General features: G+C 55.0%; 1 protein-coding gene across 1 annotated transcript; it reads right to left on the reverse strand.

The window, feature by feature from the left end:
* Positions 1-4,885: 4,885 nt before the first annotated feature.
* Positions 4,886-9,148, reverse strand: LOC102947196 (resistin). Its single transcript, XM_037884177.2, has 4 exons — positions 9,013-9,148; positions 7,109-7,246; positions 5,661-5,738; positions 4,886-5,239 (listed from the first exon to the last, which is right to left on the reverse strand). Exons 2-4 carry the CDS (start codon positions 7,224-7,226, stop codon positions 5,106-5,108), a joined length of 330 nt encoding a protein of 109 aa, XP_037740105.1. The 5' UTR covers positions 7,227-7,246; positions 9,013-9,148; the 3' UTR covers positions 4,886-5,105.
* Between the last annotated feature and the right edge of the window lie 1,229 nt (positions 9,149-10,377).

Consider the following 10,377-nt stretch of genomic DNA (forward strand, 5'->3'; position numbering starts at 1 on the left):
CCGTGGAGCACACACAGAGGCTGAGCCCCCCACTCCCCGTGCCTGGGGATGGAAAATGCAGAACTCACAGGGTCGTTCCCATGCAATTGCTGCTTGTGATTTCCTAGAGTCGAAGTCGGAAGGGGCCACGGTGATCTAGGCTGACCTCCTGCCTAAGGCAGCCCAGGTGACTGCCCTGAATTCCCTCCTGTCTGAACCAGAGCAGATCGGCCAGAAAAAACAGCCGATCTGGAGTCCAAACCTTCCCCCCAGCGCTTGGGGGTCGCTCCATTGGTTAATTACTGTCCCTGAGACAAAACTGCACCTTATTTCCGGGCTGAATTTGTCAAGCTTCAGCTTCCAGCCATTGAATCATGTTAAACCTTTGTCTGCGGCATTGAAGAGCGGCTCTGTTACCAAAGGGCAGCTCCTCTGGCAGGTACTTCTGTGGGGGCTGATTAGTGACTGTGACCAAGTCACCCTTGTCCCTCAAGAGCCCTTGGCACCGTTAGGGCTCTTGTTAGCTCATAACTGAGGATACGGTTTTGTTATGGAGTCACAGATCCTGTGACCTTAAGAGACCTCAGCCTCAGCACAGAGAGACAAAGGGATTTTCCCCCAGCAGCAGAACTGGGACTGGACCCCAGGTCTCTGATCTCCCAGCTCAGAGCACTGGCCACTCGACTGCTGCAGCCAGCCAGCCAGCCGGCAGGGTTGATGGATTGATCCTCGGGATCAGCTACACCAAACCTCTCCCATCTCTCATTTATTTCCCCCTAGTCATCTGTGCCAGGGGCTCTCAGGTGCCCTAGTCCTGTGCCAGTTTGGGGCTTTCAACCATGGCCGCTCCACTTGCCAGTGCTCCCAGATCAGCTCTGGCACCTGCTGTGGGTGACACCCCCAGTTGGTACCATGCGCCCCATTCCATACCCAGGTGATTTGATTGGTTAATTAATTAAGCTTCGAAAGGCTGACCCCCTATCCCCATGACCTAGATCAGCACCATTGCCTCTTCTTAACAGAGGGGGACAAGACACTAGACCCCACTCTCCTCCCTGCATTGTGAATAGAACCCAGGAGTCCGGACACCCAGCCTCCCCATCCCCCGTTCTAACCATTAAACCCCACTCCTCTCCCAGAGCTGGAGAGAAAACCCAGCAGTCCTGAGCACATGCACTTCCTGTGATTTGTGGCATCCTGTCAGTGCGGTGGGTTTCCATGGGCAGGCAGAGGTGCAGCCCTTTGGGTTGGGGTTGGAGAGAGACGGAGCCACTAGGCATTGTTATTATTCCATGGAGCTGCTTGGTCCCTGCGCCGCACCCACTCAGGGGTGAACCCCCCTTCCTCACCCCCTTCAACACAGCCCAGGGCCTTCCCTTGCCACTGAGCCCATGGGGCAGGACAAGAAACAACAGGGTGATTCTGCAGGGGCTGCAACCTGCTGTGCCCATCAACACTCCCGGGATGGCTGGGAGGGGGTAACAGCACCACTGATATCCACTGAGCTGCTGGGAGTGGGGGCACATGGTTTAAGGGCCAGAGGGGGTGTCAAGGCTAATTCCCCACTTTGAGTGCAGAAGATCGGGGCCCGCAAGGATTCTGAAAATTAATACTGGCCACTCCAAGCTTGTATTAAACTCCCAAGGTTACAGCTTTTCTCTGACCTTGGATTGGTAGATGCTGCCACCACCCAAGTGCAGAACCCCTTTGAGAGCCCAGGAAGGCGCACATGGGAATTCCTTCCTGTGGGGTGCCCTCAAGCCCTTTCACGCACACCCCCTCCCTGGAAGAGCTGAGAAAGAAGAAAAAAGGAAATCAGCTGTTGCCACCAGCTAATTAAACAACGTGCACAAACCTCTTAAGACACAAAAATCCAATCCTGTTCTTAAAAAAGGTAAATTTTATTAATAAACAAAAAAGAAAGAAAATACATCTGGGAACTCGGGCTGTTGCTAGATTTTAAAAGAGAAACTACAAGGATTAAGCACCAAGAATAGCTTTCTTGAGGTCCTGCTTAAAAGTTACAAGCAAAACAAAAGCACCTGGGGTTAGCACAGCGAAATCCACAAGCCATAACAAAATAAAACGAATAAACCTAATCGCGTCTTCCTAGACATTTCCTGATCTACTTACATATCTGGGGTTTGTAATGAGTAGACTGAGGTATGAAACTGACGATATTTGTCATATCTGGCCCAAGGCTTTACAGCACAGCTGTCCTGTCTGCCTCTCCCCGGGAGAACAACCACAGACAGACAAAAGGGGAGTCTTGTTCCAATTTAAAAAAGTTCTAGCCTTCCCAATGGCTTTTTTAGCCAGGTTCCCACTCACTTCCTTTTACCTATACATAGCAGTCAGACTTTTTAACCCTTTACAGGTAGAGCAATTAGAGAACAGCTACTAAGAGAGATTTTATAGCTATTGGCTGGCTGGGTGTCCATAAAGGGAGCTCCCCCCACTCCCCCATTTATGACAGGGGGATAGATAGATAGATAGATAGATAGATAGATAGATAGATAGATAGACAGATAGATACGGGGAGTGTATGAGGATGGATGGGTAGATTCAGAGGGTATAAGGGGATGGATAGGTATGGAGGTGTAAGAGGATGGCTAGAAAGATACGGAGATGTATGGGGAATGGATAGAGAGATATGGGGTGTATGGGGATGGATGGGTAGATATGGGGGTGTAGGGAGATGGATAGGTACGGGGGTATAAGAGGACGGCTACATAGATATGGATATGTATTGGGAATGGATAGATAAATACAGGGGTGTAATGGGGATGGATAGATAGATATGGGGGTGTAAGGATATAGATAGATATTGGGGGGTGTATGGGGATGGATAGATAGATATGGGGGTGTAAGGATATAGATAGATATTGGGGGGTGTATGGGGATGGATAGATAGATATGGGGGTGTAAGGATATAGATAGATATTGGGGGGTGTATGGGGATGGATAGATAGATACGGGGGGGGCGTAAGGGGATGCATAGATCTGGGGGATGTAGTGGGGATGGAGGGATAGATACGGGGAGTGTAAGGGGATGGGTAGATACGGGGGCCGTATGGGGGAGGATGGATAGATACAGGTGTGAGTATGGGGATGGATAGATACGGGGGTGGATGGAAATGGATGGATAGATATGGGGGGTGTAAAGGGATAGATATGGGGGTGTAAGGGGTTGGACGGATAGATATGGGGGGATATAAGGGGATAGATAGATACAGGGGGTATAATGGGTGTTAGAGGGCTTGCCCTTCACCCTCCCACTTTCCTGGTTCTCGTCACGCAGACAGAAAGCAGAAGACCAGGCGTCCGAAGCGCAGACAATGCGATCTTTATTGGGGTTAGTTTCCAAGCAAGCATATTCCGAAGCCCTTCACACCAGTCGGGCTTATCTCTATACGCCGATAGAGTCTGTTCCCCACGTCTCCCTTCCCAGCTCCGATACCACAGAGCGTTAGAGCGTGTACTCCGTGTCCCCCTTCCCAGCTCTGACGCCGCAGAGCCTTGCCTGTGTCCCTATTCCCTGTTCCCCCCCTTTGAAAACATATTTCCGATTTCCCTTCCCTGGGCCCTGACCTCCGGGAGAGGGGCAGGGCTTAGCACACAGCCTTCTCGTCGGCATTTCCCATTGGCTGGCTCCCGCCTAGCTCTTGTTACTCCCATTCTCAGGCACCTCTCTCCCCCCTCCATCCAGGGGGCAGCCTGGGCACCTGACTCAGGCCTCGGGGACGACCTCGTTATTCCCGCAAATGTCTAGGCCCTACAACGCTCAGCGTCCCCACCCCCAGTGCCTGAGCTGGGCCTCAGTTCCCCTCTGTGCACCGGAGCCAACAGCCCTCCCTCGGCTCCTGTCTCAAGCGCAGCCTGTCCCAGCACCACCCAGCGTGCTCTACGGGGGCAGGTGGGTTCTGAGCCGTCTCAGGGCAGAGCCTGTGCTGGCCTGGCATGAATGCTGCTGGCCCGCATGGACTCTCTGGGGCTGGGCTCCTTTTGGTTACCTGCTTCGCTGGGGTCTGTACAGCACCTGGCGTAATGGGGGCCTGGCCCATGACTGGGGCTCCTGGGTGCTACCATAATACCATTCACAACGTCCCCTCTTGATTGAAAGACCTCAACCGATGTCTGTAAACCCAGACATGCGTCGTTCCAGAGGCCCAATCCTACTGGCCTCTGCCCTAAATCAGATACCTGCATGTGCAAATGGGCCAAATCCTGAGGGTCGTTAATTCGGGATGATCCTCTGTTCTACTACAAATACCCTAGCCCCTAGACTGGCTCCCAGGCGGTTGTCTGGGGAGGGAGTGGCCTGGCCACGAAGGCTCCTGGTCGAGGTCTGGGATCACCAGGGGAGGCTGAGGCAGGTGATAGCAGAGCTAGAAGGTTACAAAGGGCTGGGGCTGATCTATTTCCGGTCTTTGTACATTTTCACCAGCTAAAGAGGAGGGGCACCCAGAGCTCCCCCACGCCCAGTTGCTGCAGCATCCCAATGTGGTGAGGGGGAACTCTGCGACCTGAACTCAGACAGACCCCGAAGGACTCCCAAGGGACAGGTGAGCTCGGGAGCAGTGCTGCGGTCGGGGGATGGTTGTTTCCTTTATGATCGGGGCTCTGTTAAGTGAAGAGCAATGGGGCTAGAACCCTGCACGCGGTGTCTGTGCGCTCCAGGCCACACTGACCACCTGGCCCCTGGAAGAGGGAACCCGGCTGTCCCACACCTTCAGAGGGAATTCTGGCAGACTCCAGCACTGCAGCCTGCTGAGACCACGGGAAGCTCAGAGCACCCTGAGGGGTGGGGGATGTTCAGTGTCTGGACCTCCGTAGCGATCTGGAGAGCTGCCAGCAGGGGCAGCCCAACCGATTTGGGACAGGGGCCTTTCTGGGGGAAATAGGAGAGGGAGGCAGAGTTGTGCCCCCTGCCCATGCTCTGGCCCTAGGTACCAGAGACCTGGAGTCAGGGGAAGAACTGAGCCGGAGAAGCATCAGCAGACCCAGATCCAAGTTTATTCATTGCACTGGGCACAAGAGGCCCAGCATGGTTCTGTGCCAGGGCCCACAGCGAGGGGGCAGCAGGCCGGGTGGGGCTCTCTGGTGCCCCAGGCTGGGGCTGGGCATCACTCCAGGCCTATCTTGCAGCAGCGTGCAGCCGTCCAGTCGATGCCGGCGCACTGGCAGTGGCAGGTGGAGTCGGTGCGAATGTCCCAGGAGCCGCAGCCCATTCCGCAGGCGCAGCCCGTGGGCTTGTACCCTGTGGGGGGATGGGGGAGGTGGGGTTAGGGGAGCAGCTGGTGGCAGGATGGGAGTCATGGGCGGCAGTGAGGTGCCCTGCTGTCTCCTCCTCCCCAGCACACAGGCCACTGCCCTGTGGCTCCCTTGCAGCCAGGCCACTACCTAAGCAAGGGAGGTCAGTGAGACGTCCCTGGGGTCTGATCCAGGGGCCCACACTGGTCCCAGCTCCACAGCATCCAGTGCCCCCAGGGATTCGGGAGTGGTGCGAATGCCATTGCTCCAGGCACCTGGCAGTGTAAGTGCAGGGAGGCCCCAGTCAGGCTGGTGGTCCATCACTGCCCCAGCTCAACACCCCCCCAGGACTGCAGAGGGGGTGGGGTCTGGGCCCCAACGGCCCCTCCCTCCTTGGGCCTGAGGGGCACTCGGGAAAGTTCTCTCACCTGCTGGGCAGGAGACAAGTGCCCCACGCGCCGAGACGTCCTGGCAGAGTAGCTTGGCTTTGGCCAGGGTGGCGGACACTGCAAGGCAAGAGGCAGAGTTGTAGCCAGCAGGACCCTGGGTGCAGAAAGGCTGCCCCCTCCCCGCAGGCTCAGGTGGACAGAAGCTGCCTCTGCCCCAGCTGTTACCTGTGCAGGTGGAACCCACCCAGCCCCACTCCATGTGGCGCTCTGCTCCCCCGAATGGTGGCTGGGCTACATACAGCCGCAGCGCCTGGAGCAATAGAGGCTCCTGGCCTGAGATCTGGAGGTCTCATGTTCGATGCCGGTTGCCCACAGCCCCCCAGAAGAGTGTTGCCTGGTGGAAGCTGCTGGGCATTCAGCAAGATCCCCCCGGGCTGTGAACAAAGGGCAGGGATGGAGGTAGCAGAAAGAATTCCTGACTGATTCCCACAGCCAAGGCACCCCTAGGTGCTGGAACTCGGGGAGCTACCGTACTCCCTGGCTTGAAGAGGTTTCCATCATATACAGTTTGATTCTCAGCTCCCCCACTATACAAATTCTTCCAGCCCCGCTGAATGCAGCCATATCGGGTGAGCAGCAGCCAGCTAAGAGAGATGGGCAGAGCCAGCCCTGAGAGACCCCAACCAGCCCCACTCAGCCCCTCGGGTGAGGTGGTGCTCGCTGTGCAGATGGCACCTCATGGACCCGCTCTCCAGAAACTCCCATGGGGTGATTGACCAATCCAGGGGGGTCTGTGGCTAAGGTATTGGGCTGGGCTGCAGGAAATATGAGTTTAATTCCTCCCTCTGCCACTGACTCTGTGTGACCTTGGGTGAGTCACTTAGTCCCTCTGGGCTTCGGTTCCCCTCTGTGCAATGGGGATGACGATCCGTCTCTTGGCAGCTCTTTGGGGCAGGGAGTGTCTCACCATGGCCTGTGCAGCGCCTGGCATGACGGGGCTCAGAGTGCAGCCCCTGGAACAGAACTAACACAAATGCCGGCTCCATGCTTTGCTCAGACCTGAACCGAAGCGGAGGAACGGCAGGGAGTCCCAAGGGTTCCAGCTCCCCCTCGCCCTGTTTACCCACTGAACGGGGCTGGCTGGGAGCAGAGCTGGGACGGGCAGTCAGAGAGCTGCACCCGGTGGGTTCACAGGAGCAGGAATCGAACCTGGGACCCCTGGACTCTGTTGCATAAGTCAAAGCCCCAGGCCTAGCAGCTCAGAATCACTAGCAGAAACTATGAGGGCCAACCACTAGGGGACGATAGAGAGCCACAGTGTGAGATACAGATAATGTTGCTCTTGTATGTGGGCTGGTTCCACATCCCCCTCATTTACACTCTGTGTTGTACCTGTCTGACCTGCCCCCCTCCCCCCGCCACAACCACGCAGAATCTGACACACACACACTCCCCATCTCTGGGGGAGGCGCCTCCGCGTCAGTTACCTATGGAACTAATCGCTGCCTGCGCCTTCAGATCAACCACATTGTCAATGAGGCACTGAGCCGCTGTGTGGCCCGCGGGCACCAGGAGGGCGAGCAGCAGGAACACGGCAGCCTTCATCCCGCTGGGCGCTGAGCTACCTGCAGGGGAGAGACCCGGCCAACACGTCAGACCCCAGGACAGGAGCCCTCTGGAGCCCGTGGCAGGAGCTGAGGTGCACACAAGGCAGCGGAGTGGGGCACAGGCAAGAGGGAAAGCCACATTGCCAGGGAAGGGGATGAGGGTCAAAGCGGGAACAGGTGAGCCCCTGGGTGCAGGGGATGTGGGGAGGAGAATGTGGGCAGCTGGAAGGGATTCTGAGGGGTGGGGGAATGTAACGGCAGCAGATGGGGGAAAGGGAGGAAGGATTTGGAGCAGGAGACTGGGAGCGGTGGGTGGGTGCGGAGGCAGCAGGATGGTAATGAGGGGGTTATTGGGGAGGGCTGGAACGGCACCCCCATGCTAGGGGCTAGCAGAGCAGGACTGCCTCCATGCTGCCAGTGGGGACCATGTTCACTGGTGGTTGCATTTTCAGGCTGAAATCCACACACACAAGTAACGGGAACCCCCTTCCCCCAAAGGTTTGGACCCTTAGAATTAGCTCCTTAGTGAACTGATTCCCCCCCCTCACCGACCCCTCCCCAAAACAAAATTAAAGCACCCACAAAAAGAGCCTCGTCTCTCTGCTCCAAGCTGCACCTGTTTCACTCAGGGCACGACTGTAAACCAGTTCGGTGAAAGCCATTCGAGTTGCAGTGTGGACGCTCTTACTCCAATGGAATCGCCATTTGGTAAGGCATCGACTTAAGCTAAACTGACAGACGCCTGGTGTGGATCAGGTTAGGGCTGGGCTACACACCATTTTGCACTGAGTTATCCATTAGAGACTGATCTAGTTCGTGCCATGCCCCCCTGGGGTGGATGCAGCTAGAAGTGTATAAAAGCATTTCTAGCTAAAGAGTTTAATAAGCAGTATTGTTAAATCCGTGCAAAACTGGGTTTAGACCAGTCCTCTTGGGATTAAAACCAGATTTACATTGATTTAGTTTAAGGGAAGCATTTTCACGTGGTTTAGGATTCTAACTCCCATTGACTTTCAGTGAGACAAGGTTCCTAAAGGCCAGATATCAAAGGTATTTAGGTTTCAGAGTAGCAGCCGTGTCAGTCTGTATCCGCAAAAAGAACAGGAGTACTTGTGGCACCTTAGAGACTAACAAATTTATTTGAGCATAAGCTTTCATGAGCTACAGCTCACTTCATTGGATGCATTCAGTGGAAAATACAATGGGGAGATTTTATATACACAGAGAACGTGAAACAATGGGTCTTACCATACACACTGTAATGAGAGTAAGACCCATTGTTTCACGTTCTCTGTGTATATAAAATCTCCCCATTGTATTTTCCACTGAATGCATCCAATGAAGTGAGCTGTAGCTCATGAAAGCTTATGCTCAAATAAATTTGTTAGTCTCTAAGGTGCCACAAGTACTCCTGTTCTTTTAAAGGTATTTAGATGCCTAATGATGCACATAGGCACCTAAGTCACTTTAGAAAATCGAACACTGGCTCCTAAACTCCTTAGCTGCTTTTCAAAACTTTATCCCAAGCCGATGCCTTGCTAAATGGAGAGGAGCTCAGTTCACATTAGATTAAGAGAGTCCCCACTGTGCCTCGAACCAGATTAAATCCATCAGATTAAATCCATTAAATCCATCAAATCCTGAAAGCCATTGAAAGTTACACCACCGCCGCCCTGACTACGGCCAAGGCCCCAGGGAGCTGGGCACACGCAGGGAGCTGTGCCCCAAATCCTGCCCCAAGGCTGAGTCTGGAGAATCCCGCCCAACCAACGGTACAAACTCACCTTCTGGCACAATCTTGCAAGATGCTGCTCCCCAGTTCACAAGCTGCCCTTTAAATAGGAGCCAGCTGGAGCAGAGGTGGCAAAATCTTCCATCCCATTGGCCACTTGACAATTGAGTCTCCCATCACACAAGTGTGGGGAAACCCCAGGGCTGTTCCTAACAAAGAATGTTTCTTTTGCAACTTCCCTGTTTGCTTAACCCCTGCCCAGCTCTTCATTGCCAGGTCCAGATTCTCCCCTGGTGGAACTCCATTATATTGGTGGCATTACAACAGCGTAGGCTTTGGCTGTGAGGGTCTGGACAGCCCAGGGGCTCCCCCTCTGTGGGAATTTTCCGGGTATGTAAGGGGGTTGCTGGAAGGCAGGGCCCCTCTAGGTTTGGCACCAGCTACCTGCAGATTGGAGATTAAGGGGCGGGCTGCGCTGCAGCTGCAGGTGTAATTAACTTTGCTGGAGCTAGCGAAGTGAAAATAGCACTGTAGCCTCGGTGGTGCAGGAGGTGGGATGGGCCAGCTGCCCCGTGCATGCACCCTGGGTCCTGGACAGGATCATACTCTGCGTGGCCAGCCCATCCCGCCTCCCGTGCAGCCGTGACTACATAGCTGCTCTCGCCTGCTAGCTCAGTCGGTTCCTGAGCTGGAAATTACACCTCTGGCTACAGCGTAGAGGCAAGTGCCAGAGATGGGCTGGAAATGCACCGGCAGGAATTGTAGCCCAGCAAGGGGCTGGGCAGAGAGGGCAGACATGCAATCAGAGCCCAGCTTTCTGACCTCTCTCTAGTTGCTAGTGTGAGCCCCGTCTCACAGAGCTTCAGCCAGGAGAGACCATCAGACCAGCCAGTCTGTGTAGCACAGGCCGTTGCACCTCACCCACGTGTCCCTAATGCTGAGCCCAGTGACTCCTGTTAGACAAAAGCATTTCAGCCCTCGGGTAACTCAACTGGTGCAGAAAACAGGAGAGATCGAGGTGCTGCCAACGACAGGGAATTGACTGGGGGAGGCGCCCAGCTGCTCCCAGCAGGCGATCCACGTGACATGCTGCAGTACAAGCAAAACCACTCCAAGGTCCCTGCCAATCTGACCTGGGGGAATTGTCCTGAATAACCCCAAACCTGGGCTCAGCGTGACCTTGAGCATGGAAGCAAGAGCCACCAGCCAAAGACCCGAGTGCCATCCTCCCAGCCCTGGGGTGACGGGCACCTCTATGCACCACTGCACAAATCACAGCCATTTCCACGTAGCGCTGGGCCGCTGGCACACAAAGCCACTAGCCTGAGCTCTCATGGTCTAATGCACTGTACTGGCCTGTGTGCAGACACGGAAGGAGAGACAGTCCCTGCCCCAGAGAGCTCACAGTCTAAAGAGA

The sequence above is a fragment of the Chelonia mydas genome, chromosome 20 (assembly GCF_015237465.2).
Source record: "Chelonia mydas isolate rCheMyd1 chromosome 20, rCheMyd1.pri.v2, whole genome shotgun sequence".
Lineage (NCBI taxonomy): Eukaryota > Metazoa > Chordata > Testudines > Cheloniidae > Chelonia > Chelonia mydas.